This window comes from Sus scrofa, chromosome 8 (assembly GCF_000003025.6).
Source record: "Sus scrofa isolate TJ Tabasco breed Duroc chromosome 8, Sscrofa11.1, whole genome shotgun sequence".
In the NCBI taxonomy this organism is placed as follows: Eukaryota; Metazoa; Chordata; class Mammalia; order Artiodactyla; family Suidae; genus Sus; species Sus scrofa.
Window position 1 is genome coordinate 127123638 of NC_010450.4, and position 13484 is coordinate 127137121.

The following is a 13484-nucleotide window of genomic DNA, read 5'->3' on the forward strand; positions in this document are numbered from 1 at the left end:
TCATTTTAAGGGGTCCTTAATTTGAGTGATTAGGGCTTTATGCTCCATTTATTTCCCCTCGTATTTTTTTTAAATTCACTCTAAACGTAACTACTAAAATTAACTATATGAACCACACTATACTGTATCTCTTCTCCCAATTCCACAAATGTAGTAATTTGTTTTCATTTTAGTTCATATAACGAATACTTTAGACATCTATCTGATCACTTTATTTTACTCTGAATTTTTAACAGTACATTATTTCAACTAGTTTATTAACTAATATTGGCACAGGTCAAGATCTAACAATACAATAAACTGTTCATTCATTTAACTTAGTATTCCATTCTCTAATTATGTGATTTTGCCAACGTTAAAACTAATTTATCAGATTAAAGTTTCATCCTCCATTAGTCTTATAACAGATATGCTAGAAGGAAGAGTTTGTCTCTTAAAAAAATTAGATAAATAGGAAAATTATTACTTGATAATAGACACTGGTTTTATATTACCACACAAACTCATTGGCCCTGCTGATGGTGGTGGTGGTATGTGTGTGGAAGAGACCGACAAAAATACATAAAACAATTTATAGGACAAAATTGTCTAAAAACTTATACAATCATTCACAAAACTCAGTGGTTGATGGTTTTAAAATTTATTTATATTTGTTTCCATATTACATTTTGTTCATAGCTCTGTGTGTGTTTTGTGTTACAAACATCAATCAGTTGGGGACACCAACTGTTGCATAGGGAAGCAGTTACTAATGTCTGTTTTCACCAGTGCTATGAAGCATATTTTCATCCTATTTAGCATCTTAGATTTTTCCACAGATGGTATTAGTTTGAGATATTTGTTGTAATTTAAATTTGTAAAAAATTTGAATCACTAGATAGAGCATCCTAATCTATCTAGAGATGATAGAGTGTTGTTATATCCAGGAATTAAATTCTTACAAGAATAAGAGTCAAGGATATTTCCTTTTCTAGTTTGAAAATAAGAACCACCTGTTATCTTATTATACACCACAAACCTCATTAAATGGCTTTTTTTTTTTCTGAGAATTTAAAAAAATATTTCATGTGATTTTCAAGTAGGACTACAAAGGAACAGATCAGAATGCAGTGACACCTAATGGCAAAACTATCCTTATAGGCCACAAATGTATTTTCTAGTAAACAGTATATTTGTAGTCAAACTAAGTATTGCTACTCACCAATATGCTTATATCTGAAATACCATGAAAATCCAATGGCAATGCCAAGTACTTTCATTTTTTAATACTAAAATAGCATACGCAAGGGAAGGGAGAAAAACTTTCTGGATTTTAAGTGTGGTTTTAAAATTACAATATCCCTTTGAGATAAAAGTACAATATGATAAACTTAGCCTTAGAGATTAAAATTAAATACAATGCATCTTCTATTACTCTTAATAACCACAACTGGTTTCTACTGTTGGATAAGTGAAAGTTAATGATCTTGACTTTTATTCATATTTCAATTAAAATTTATAGGACATATTTATTGGATGTACATTTCACCTGGAGTAGAAAGCAAAGGTCCTTAGTGTAATGACTTATTAGTCATGTCATAGTTGATACTGTTGATTAATAACATTGTCTAACTTAATGCACATCTGAATTGCACTTCAAATAACTGTATTATTGATACAGAAGAACATACCTTATATAGTACACCCCTATTTTAAACTCAGATGCTACTTCTCAATATTTTCCAGAAGCTTACACCATATATTATCCTAACTTAAGGAGCAAACATCTACTGTAAGTAATAAAAGGATAACTTAAATCTCTGAAATATTTTATACACTGCAGGGTACTTAACTCCTGAAAACTATCACTAGCTAATGCAAATTATGTAAAGAGTTGAAAAAGAAACAATCTGATAGAAAATAGAATATAACTTGTGGAAATGTTTTTAACATTCTGTATTTGATAAAATAGTCCTCAGTGCAGCAGTAATGAAAACTAATGCTTCAAATCTGCCATCTATTATTGCTTATAATGTGACACATTTTATTCACCACCAATTAGAACTTTAATTTGAACTTTTTCTGATGAAAATTTCTGTGAATTGTCTTAAGCTTCTCAAACATGTCATAGTTGATGATTATGATCTCAGAAGACAAAGTATCATTTGTTTAAGAGAAAAACATGAATAGTGGTCATTTCTATTCCTTGTTGGCATAGGCTATTTTTACTATGACTGATAACAACAAAAAACATGGTAGTGATTTCTGTAATATAGGAATAAGTACACTTTTTGAGTGTACCTTTGTAGACATGCGTAACAGAGGATAGCTCATTTCAATCAGTTCTGAGGGCACAAGAACCAAATAAAGAAATTAGCATACATTAAACCGTTAAAACAAGAGATCCTCCACACGAGATATGAAGCAAAACACAAACTGTGCAGTTGACTGGAAATGCCACCTAATCCCTGCTTAATTAAAGCAATGCTCTAAACTCCTGTTGTGTTTAGGGAGTAAAGAGTGTGGGACGACTGATGTATGAAGAAAATAGCAGTCAGCGTGGATAATCTCAAAGACTTTGGAGCTTTCTAGCTACATAAATCAGAGCGACTTTTGAATAGCCTCATAAAACACAACATCATTGCCATTCCACTCACGACTTTTTGGTTCTTCCTACAGCATGCAGATCATTAGGAAACTTCTAAGCAATCAAGTAATGTGGGTCTGATGAAATTACTCAATCAATGCATAGGCTCAAAGTAGAAGCATAATTCAAAACTGCATAGTTTTTATATGTCAAAAGACCTTCTTGGGGGGGGCAAAGAAGATCACAATTGAGGTGATTCATTTCTAAATAGCATATGTGTGTTATGTATGCATACATATTAAACAAGAATATGTAATTATCAAATACCTTTAAAATAATGATTTAACAGAAATTCAAAGTAATCACAATATTAGTGCACTTCTGCCTGAAATAGATTTCCATTTATATCATTAGTTTTAACCATTGTACCATCATTGTAGTGAACTAATGTGTTCATAAAACATATTAGAATTTAAAATATATAACTGACTTTATTAAAATTAACTTCATGAAATAAAAACAAAGAGAAAAAGATGGAGTTTTCATACATATAATTTGGTTCAATACCAAAAAGATTCAATATTTAAAGAACCTATTAGAGCAATGTCTTTTTATCTTTTTAGCTCGCCTGAACTACATACTGCAGCTACTATCTACTAGAACACACCACATGAGGCTGAGAAAACCTTTCGTTTCCACATATCTCCTTGTATCTATAGAGTTGAAATATTCACTCTCCCTCCAATTTCATAGCTTTCATTCTTTTAGTCCTGAAATAATACACTGACCATATTTCTCACGTTAAATACTTAAATGAAGACAATCACCTTCTAAAGAAAATTCTCTTCTCCCAAGTAAACTGATCCAATGAACATTAATGGGTACTTTAAAATTTTAACATGGGCATTCAGCTTTGAATTTATTATACTTTGGCTGAGTTGGGGGTAGAAGCAAAAGAGGTTTTTAAACTCTGAAGTACACACAGATTAGACTTGGTCATTATTTTTTTATAATTTAAGAGGTAACTTTTTTCAGTATATTATGAAAGATATGACGCATTTGAAACAACCACCAATTTGCTAGCTTCGTGGCAATATTAGGTAGTTTATAAAAGAAGCTAGTCCTCTTCTCTAATGTACTAATTGCATTCAAGTCAAATTAATTGTCTGGTAAGTATTTCTTTAGCAGTATATGCAGTTAATGCATGCAATCAGCTTTCTAAAGAAATCTGTAATTTGTACACAGTAACTTTCTTTTGCACTGGTTATAAATAAGTCATGTCACACTGACAGACAACAGAATGTAAAGGAAAAAATACAACAGTTGTCTTCTATTTTGAAACAAATGCCCAGACTGCATTGCAAAATAGTATTCATTTGGTAGAGGACAGCAAGAGCTGTAGGTGTTTGCAAATAATGTATTTATTGTGTAGACCACAGAATAAGCAATGAAATAAGCATTTATCCACTGGCTTCCTTCCTGAGAGATGAGGAGCATAAAGCATAAACCTCTAATCATAACATGAATGTAAAGGTAGGATAATAATACATAATCTGCATTCCTGCCCCAGTCATTTACAACTGGACATAAATGCACATCCTTTAAGAGGAGGACGCTTAATTTCTGAACTCTATCGGAACATTACTGAGACCCTCAAAGAGACCATAATTTCTCCCTGCAAAGTTCTGAACCCCCAGTGCACTGCTACCCTCAAGCAAAACGTGATCTAGCAGGAAAGCTGTCTAGTGCTTAACTTAATTCCTAAATGCAAGGTTTTCTGAATCTTGACCTCATTACCCCTTGCACACGGACATATATGGTTCTATTGATATAATGACAAAGAATGGCAGACATGTTTACAGAGACAGCCTCTGAGACCAAGAAAGGGAGCCCCCTGGAGCTGAGGGGCTGGCCGCTGTGGGCGAGCACAGCGGTTAGAAGCCCCTCGTTGGGTAGACACAACCTCAACCTGCAGCAGGTCTCCCTTCCAGGGCGCGCGCGCCCGTGTGTGTGTGTGTGTGTGTGTGTGTCGCGGAGGAGGGGCAGGAGGACCAAAGGAGAGATGCTGCGACCCATCTGTCGCCTCAATTTGCAGAACATCAAGCCGTGTGGACAAATAAAAGTCCCGTGTCCAGAAAAATTCCCCAAGAGGAGCCTCGCTTGAGCCCAGGAACTGAACCTCTCTGGCCCGCGGACGCGGATTTCCGAAGAGGAAATCGTTGCATTAAGGCAGAAAAGGCTGCGAGAGCCCGTCTCCGTTCAGCTCTCACGGATTAGCAAGTGAGAAGAGTCGGAGCCTGAAGCCGCGAGCGCTGTGCATGATAATGACGCGCAGCCCCCGCCCGCCCGCGCCCGCCGCGGCCAGTCCCGGCCCGTCTGGTTGCCAATAGGTGGGGCCACGAGCATTTCCAAGGCGGCGCGGCGTCTTTCCCGGAGTCAGGCCCGCAGCCCAAGCGCCTCTGCTCTTGGCCTTGCGCTGCAACTCAGAGTAGACGGCGAGGCGAGGCAGGTGTCTGCAAGGCAGCCCGCGAGGGCCGCCCGCGCGCCAGGCTTCCCGCGTCTCCCAAGCGCCCCCCGGGCCAGTCTCGCCGCCGCCGCCGCCGCGCCGGCCCGGGAGGCGCGAGCGAGGCAGCGAGGTGAGCGGCTCCCAGTCCTCGGCGACTGGCCGCTGGCCCCTCCCGCCACGGTCGCGACGCCTCTGAGCGAGCACCGCAAAGCCCAGAGGACGCGGAGAGGGGAAGGAGGCTGGGGGCGCGGCGAGCCCCCGGTCACCATCGCACGGCGCTGCGGCGGACGCGGCCGGCTCACGTTGCAAAACCACCTGTTCGATCCGAAGGGAGCTCCCCCCACCCCCACGCAGCTCTGCTCTCCTCGCAGGTGACACCTCGGTTCCCCCAAAGATAATTTTTTTTTAATGGAGCAAATGCACATCCGGGAAAGAATATGGAAGGTAGACTGGATTAAACTTCCTCCCCTCACACACTTGGAAGCCCCCCGCACTCCCGGGTACACGCACGCTGAGGTGAATTCGAGAGCCTCACACAGGCAGCCCACACGCTCATTCCACCGCGGAACGACAGCACAGGTCAAGGTTCGAGCAGCCACATCCTTCCCGAAAACTGCACAAGTGAGAGGGAAGGGGAGCGGGAAGGGGCAATGAACCAGAGCCACCGCCAACGAGCCACACAGAGGGCGGAGAGGGGGAAGCCAAAGGGAAACATTCGCAAATGCAAAAGGTAAAAGTGCCCACGGGCAGCACCAGCCCTTTCTTACCGATGTGAATGATCGAATCCGCATTCGCCGAGTCCCAGGTTCGAGACAACCAGGCGGACAAAACCAAGAGCAAGGGGAAAACTTCCATCTCCTCCTACGCTGATTCTCTTTTAGGATAGATTTCCTTTCAATATTAAAAAAAAATTTTTTTTTTCGAAGTCCAAAGAGTTTGAGGTCACGACAGAGTTTAGCACAGCTTTTTTTTCTTTTTCTCAATTCCTGTCACCAGAGCAAAGCTTTTAGTCGTCGTTGAGGAAGGCAGAGCGAAGAAGAGGAGCCCAGCCGGAGGAAAGCGCCTTCGCCAAGCCGTGTCACTTGGAGGGGAATTCTGGCATCGCCAGAGTTGTTTGCAGTTTGGCTTTTTAAAAATGTATCCAGCCTGGCTGCTCCCGGGCAGGGGGAGAGGCTGGAGCTCAGACCATCCCCATCGCTGCGCGGGGGCCGCGGGTCTCCGGTCCCAGCTCCGCCGCAACTTCCAACAGACCACCCCCCCGCCTTCACGCCGGATGTTCCCCTCCCCCTCCCCCCGCCGAAAAAGCCCCCTCCCCCCGCCCCAACGGCCCGCAGAGAATCACTTGTCTTCGCTGCCAAAATAAAATCTAAGTGCAAAGGAAAGATTAGGAGATTCCAAGCGGAGCGGCCAGATTCCAGCAGGGAGAGCAAAAAGCCCTCTCCAAGAGGGGTAGTAAAAGTGAACTTCAAGGTAATGCAGATAGTAATGCAGAGAAAATTCCCTTTCTGTGCGAGGCGGGAGCGTAGTTCGGCAAGGCGGGCCGAGGAGCCGGTTCGCTCGGGCGCGGTGGCAGGGGAGTTGCGCCGGGCGCGAGCAGCGGGGCCGGGCCGGAGGAGGGAAGCCGGCGCAGGCTGCAGGAGGCTCTTGGAGCGGTTCGCCTGGCAGGATGCGGGAAGCGAGCAAGGAGCGAGCCTGGCAGCTTCAGCGCCAGACCTGCGTTGCCTAGAAATGGATCACCTAGGAGAGCGAGCGAGCCCGCGAGAGAGCGGTGCTGTCAGGCGGAGAGAGGGGGAAACCGAGAGAGGAAGAGCTTCTCTCTAATAACCACCTCCTCCCCCTATCTGCAATACAAGGGAGAAACAAAATAGTGCTCTCATTTCCCTTGGAATCTTCAACCGGGACTGAGAAAAAGGCAGGACTCTAAGAGATAAGACGTTGACGCCTTTTTTTTTTTTTTTTTTTCCGTTTTCTTTTGTCTTTTTTTTTTTTTTTTTAAACGAGGTTAAAGGCAACCTAAAAAAGCTACCCCAGTTATTTAACCTTGCTATTGCTATTCTCCAACAGGTATCAGACTTTTTCTACTCTTTGCCTGGAATTAGTCAAATTGGTTAAAAACAAATTAGGGACACCTGGTCACTAAGGGAAAACGAGACCTAGAAAGCCTTTAATGAGATTTCAATTATAAAGTTATAAAAAGGAGAGAACGTGCTAGTTACCTTTTATACAGTGATTTTTTTTTTTTTTTCTATCTCCAGTGTATTTTCAGGCAGTCGGGATACTGGAAGGATAAAGAAGATCTTGAAATTAAAATTATAATAATTAAGTAAAACAAAAACGCAAGCTTCAGTGAAACATTTGATCAAAATACTACATTGAGTAGCTCGACCACAGATCCCTGTATATAAATGCAGAATGAAGAAGTTGGTTGCTCCTCCATGGGAAGAGCTGGGAAAGTACTGAATGACAGCTTCCCAGTACCAGAATGAAAGGATTTTCTGGAAGCATACTCCTTAAATAAAATCCTTACGATTATGACTTCTTTTTTCTAGTGGCTAACTTACATTTAGTTTGGCCTCATTTCAGGCTGGAGATTTAACACAACCAAGTGACTAGTTGAGGCTAGGTGTAAACGGGCCTACTACTATTCAATTATAATTGGACTCATTGAGGAATGTTAACTTCTTGCATGTATGGATGTCAAACCCCTCAACATTGCAGAGCTCTCCCTTATCTCCAATTTTGGCAAATCTCTTCTCTACATTCTCACTTGAGTCCTTCTTTCTGGTCAGGTGAATTAGGTTATTATTTCTCCAAATGTAATTGTATGTTATCACTGTGAAATAGCTCCTTCCATTCATCTAGTGTATTCTTTCCCTAAACATTCTAGAAAATGTTTCTTTGCCATATTGTTACTTAGGTTAATAATTTTGTTGGAAGACATCTGCTCATCTTCCCAACCGCTTTCCTCTGCCATTTCAAGGTTCGATTCAAATTTTGGCCGTGGAGGCATATACAATCCTTTATTATGGAATCGTATGGAATAAGTCCATCTTCTTCTGTGTCCTCAGAGCACACTTACCTTTGTATTAGAATTAGGACTACTTCTAAATTAGATCATCTATGTGATACCTTGAAAGTGTGGGCCACAGTTTATGCACACTTTATTCACTACATCGTTTTCCATAAAGCCCCTTGGTTGACTTGAAATTCATCACTTCCTTCTGAATCTGGCAAAAATCAATGCTTCACTGATTAATTGCTCTCAATTTTCATCATTCCTTTATTTTTTTTTTGCATTAGTACATGTTGACTCAATGTTGATTTCACTGATGTTGTTAACATTTTCTTTTTTAAAGGGTTCTGTTTCGATTTCATGGATCATATTTGTTGTTACACATAGTGAAATTTGGGGGGGGGAAGTGGATATATCTCCCCATAGTTTGCTTCTATTACATTATTCACAGGGGCATTTAAAAATTGATGATTCACTATATGCTTCATCAAGAAAAAATGTGAAATGACCATTAACATGGAAAGAACATTCTAGTATCTTAGAATCAGAGAACTAGGAGGACCTTCAAAACATTAGCTGGCCCAGTCTTTGCCTAATAAATGTCATTACTAGAGATAGCTAAATATAGACAATTCATACCATCTTCCTCTTGGAAATCTGTTCTAGTGTATTATGAACAAAACAATTTCATTATTCGCAAATCCCCCATACAAATAATTTCTATACCCAATGAGTTCTAATTGATGTTTTTTGTATAGAATATGAGTTTAAACACATATTTTTAATTTTTATATTAACTATCTTTTATATTTTAGAAAATTGCATATTGTGATATATTTAACTAGCTTCTTAATGTGTAAGTTAGATGTTAAGTTAACATAGAAAAAAATAACAAATCCATTGTCAATATTTTTATATAGACTTTTAATGAAGGCTATTAGTCTAATTAGTGGTACTTAGCTTTAATTTATACATTATGATATAGAAATGGCTTGCTGCACTGAAATTCAAAACCACGACATTATAGCATATTTGGAGGGAAACGGCTTTCATTTGCTAAAGTTTTATAACCAATGACTATTTTTTTGGAATAAAAATGTAAGGAAACTGTGATTTATGAATTTATTCATCCTATGTGAAGTCTGTCACTTCATTCAGCCATTAGTTATGTTGTGAACATCAATAATATATGAAGAAATGGTAGATAATCTTAGTAGCTTTAAGATGCAAAGTATAATGATTAATTTTTATGGAAAAACAGAATTTTTGAGGAATATTAATTTGCATTGTTGAGGGGACATGCAAGTACAGGCTCCTTTTATTGTATACATTGTAACAAAGAAAGCAGAGTAATTAAAATCCTTGTAATGTATACCTTTTTCATTTTCACTTTAAAAAAATACTAGAATACCAATGTCTAAAAAAAAATTTTAATGTTTAAAAATTAACTGCTCACAGACTGTTGTAACAGCAGTGTCAACTTACAGTAGTCAATTTTAAAGAGCTCTTCAAATATTCAATTAATCAAGAAATTTATTTTGTTTTAATATAAAAATCTATAAATTTATGACAGCATAGTTAAAAATTAGGGGAAAAAACTTGAAAAGAATATCAAAGAAAAAATGGGGTATAATGCATTTTGATCATAAATTATTTTTAATTAACCACAGCCGTAATCATTACTATTATAAATACAGTTGGGTACACAAAAGATTTTAAGTATATTATAACTTTATCATGAATATGAAAAGAGAACTGTAAGAGGGTGATAACTGACTCCCTATAATATGCACGCAATAACAAATTATGACTAAAATTATAATTGAGATGTTAATTTGCAGAAGTGACATGAGAATTTTTTGTTTGTCTGATGGGCCGAAAAGACTTATTTTATACTTATTAGTAGATAAAAGAAGTTGAGAGCTCCATGGGAGTTTAGACCCTCTCTTTCAATACCTGGTTTTCTAGAAATTGAGTCCTAGAAGTTGTAAATTTGTTGAAAGAGTTGAACTTAGAAAACCCATTTTTGACTTTTAAATAGGTTTCAAAGAAAGAATTATGTCACAGATTCCTATATAAAATATTCACATTGAGTATACTATGTCCTTTTTTCTTTTTTTTCAGGTCAGCCTTGCACTGACTCACCACTTTCTACTCTGTCAAACTGTTTTCCCCATGACACGAGTGCAATTTTATCTTTGGTAAGTCCCCATCCTTCCTTACTCCCTCCCTTCTTTCTTCCTTCCTTCCACAGAAAGCTCTTAATCCCATCCTCCCTTTCAGAACTTGCCCTAAATCTCTAAGGGTGCCCTCTCAGTAGAATGTCTTATTTTCTTCTAACTCAATGTGATATAAACTCCATTCAAATTCTGCAAATGGATTGATAATTTTTTTAATATAAGCACTTTATCAAACTTGTCTACTATTAAAGTTAATTTAAATCAAAACTTTAACTTTCAAAGCTTTTCCACTGTCCATGCCTTAGCCATGATATTGAACTTTTAGTAGCAAGAATTCAGTTATATGTATATATATCCATATATATATATATGGACCTGTTTTAGTTTAGACCTCTTATGTCTTCTGTGTGGATGTTGATGTGGAATTTAAGTGAAATATTTGTATTAAACATCAAGTATTTGATGGATGGAGGTCAAATGATGACTTGTAACCCAACAGGAGCACTTTTTTGAGATTGGCCCCTCACTACATTATATCCTGTCCCCACAAGATGGCAGCCATGCTTGATGTAGACTTAGCTTACTTTTTGAAGTGTTTCAATACTTAAAAATTTACCAGAGTATTTTAACCTATATTAACCAAATGACCATATTTAAGTAAACTTGATATTTTAAGTGATTTTTTTTTAGATAACTTGATTTTCTGAAGTTTTACTTCTTCTAAAGCTTTCACATAGGAATAATAAGTATCTATTGTCATGCTCTTATATCTCCTTTATTCACATTTTCTTTGATTTTATCAATTATCTAGGAAATAAATATGAATACAAAATATTTAATATGCCAATCAATCCTATGTTAAAAGATAATTAGAACACTGTGATAGATTATTGTGTCAAATTTGGGATGTAAATATTAAAGTTTCAAAAATGAGGCTATTTTAGCTATTTCCTTTTTCAAAAGAAAATATTTTACACATCTTAAGGAATTTCACTTGGCTGTAGAATATAAAGTTTGTCTATGAATTATATAACTGATCCTTCTGGCGTGGCCTATCATTTGAAACAAATGTAGAACAACTACGTCAAAAGCAAAAGGAAATGCATAATGTCAACTATAATGAATATCAATTATTATTTGACTCTTGAAAATCAGATTTTATTATCTCCCCATAATTAACCATTTTAATTCTGAAACTGTTTCTTTTGAAACATATTTCTCTAGGCCCAGAAGTAGCTCAGGTACAAGATGTGCTTATGCAATATGCTGCATATAATAAACTATATATTTTAGTTTTGAATATATTGTATTTTATAGCAGATATCATGGGTAAAAATTTAAATAAAGAAACAAAAGCTTGGTCAATATCTAGTTGTTTACACACACATATTGGCTTTCGAAAAGAAAATACAATATATTTAAAGCAGTGATAAAAGTCGGTAAATATTTAATTTCATTTCTTAGAGTGTACAGTACATCATTTGTAAGACTCAAATACAGTAATTCCATATTCCTCATTGGTCCTGCCAATTGATAATAAATTGAAATATTTACTGAATTATGAATAAATAACTAATAAATGAATGAAAATATAAAATGAAAAATTTTAAGTGTTGTGAAATATAATTCATTCACTATAAGACAAGAGCATATTGACTTATTGCAAAATAAACAGATTACTGAGGCATTGGAAGTAGCCTGTTTATAAGATCATTTCACCTATTTATCAAATCCATCATTTACAACACAGCTAGGGATTATCTGGTTTATCTCTTTAGTGTGGAAGGAAGGAAAGATATTTTGAAAGGGTTCTTTGGAAGATGACAATAAAAAATTAACTCAGCAACAGAAGCCCAAATTTAACTTGACGTACTCACAGTATGGTTTATGTGGCTAAAGCAGGGGGGATAAAACTAAATTTTATATCAGATTTGATAGAATGTATCAAAGTTTGCTAATATAAAATTAGTAATATCGGCAGCACCTTAATTTGTTTCACTCTTTTTTTACACTTTGCTGCTTTATCACATTTTAAAAATATTATCAAGACGAAGTTAAACCATAAAGAATTAGACACAATATCAAACTTTTGAAAATAAAACAGTGCCAAAACATTATTTAATGCCTATGCAGTTAGAAATATTTGAACGAGCATTTCCTACATTGCAAAAATAAAAAATAAAATTTAGTGACCACATTAGTTGACAAAATCCTAACTAGCTTTTTCTTCTTAGAGATCTATAGAACACATTCACATATTAAAAACATGAAGAGGTTTTTAGGTAACAAATTTTTAACCTGTATTTAACACAAACTATTTCACACGTATAACTATCAATTCCCCTTTTTATGACCAGAATGAATAATCTTTGTTATACCATTGTAATCCATTTTATACTTTCCAAAAATAAATTTTTGTTGTTTTAAAATTTTTTTTTCCTGTTCTGTGTGTAGATGGTTATATTAGCCAGATAACTGATTGGTAGGCTGGTGTATCATATCTGGGAAGAGATCCTGTTTTGTATTGCAATAAAAATTTCCTGCATCTGTTTTGAACTTCTATGATGAAAGAAGCTACATTACTCAATAGTAAACATGTTTTCTCTTTAAAATGTTTTACAGATTTCCCCTTATGCTTAGGATACATAAAGTCAAAGGAGAACATTGCCCTGATCCTAACAATAGGAAAGTATTGGATGATCTATAAAAATATAACTTTCTTGGAAGCTATCAGAGAGCTGAAGTGGTGAGACAACAAAGTAAACCAAATTCCAAAGATTGGCAGATAAGACACAAAATGCTTCACTTTGTCAGAGAACGAAGGAAAAATTTGGTCCATCAGGTAAGAAGAAATCCAAAAAACATTTAATAAAGACCTAAAGGGTAAATTTGAGGTAGCATAAAAGTTTAGAATAACTGGGAACACCCAGTGCAAGAGGGTTTACACTCACTCCTAAGCTCTTTTCTATGAATCTTCTAAGGGGTTCATGGAAAAGAATGAGATCAGGTCATGACACCAGAAATACTCCATGACTGCAAAATAGAAGTGGAACAATATCAAAATATGGCTCAATTCCTTGGGCTCTTCTTATTAAGAAGAAAAATGCTTTAAGCTGCTGAGGAAGGGAGAGCAAACCATCTTGTAACCAGGGATCAGACAAAGATCCAATGCTTGAGAAGAAGCAAAAATGCATCACTTTCTGGGGAAGGGTCAGTTAG

General features: G+C 37.0%; 1 protein-coding gene across 1 annotated transcript in view; it reads right to left on the reverse strand.

The window, feature by feature from the left end:
* Window positions 1-6980, reverse strand: part of GRID2 (glutamate ionotropic receptor delta type subunit 2) — a 1309423-nt gene extending 1302443 nt beyond the window's left edge. Inside the window, 1 exon segment of the mRNA XM_021100736.1 lies at window positions 5840-6980. Coding sequence (XP_020956395.1) covers window positions 5840-5927 — 88 coding nt within the window. The 5' untranslated portion in view covers window positions 5928-6980.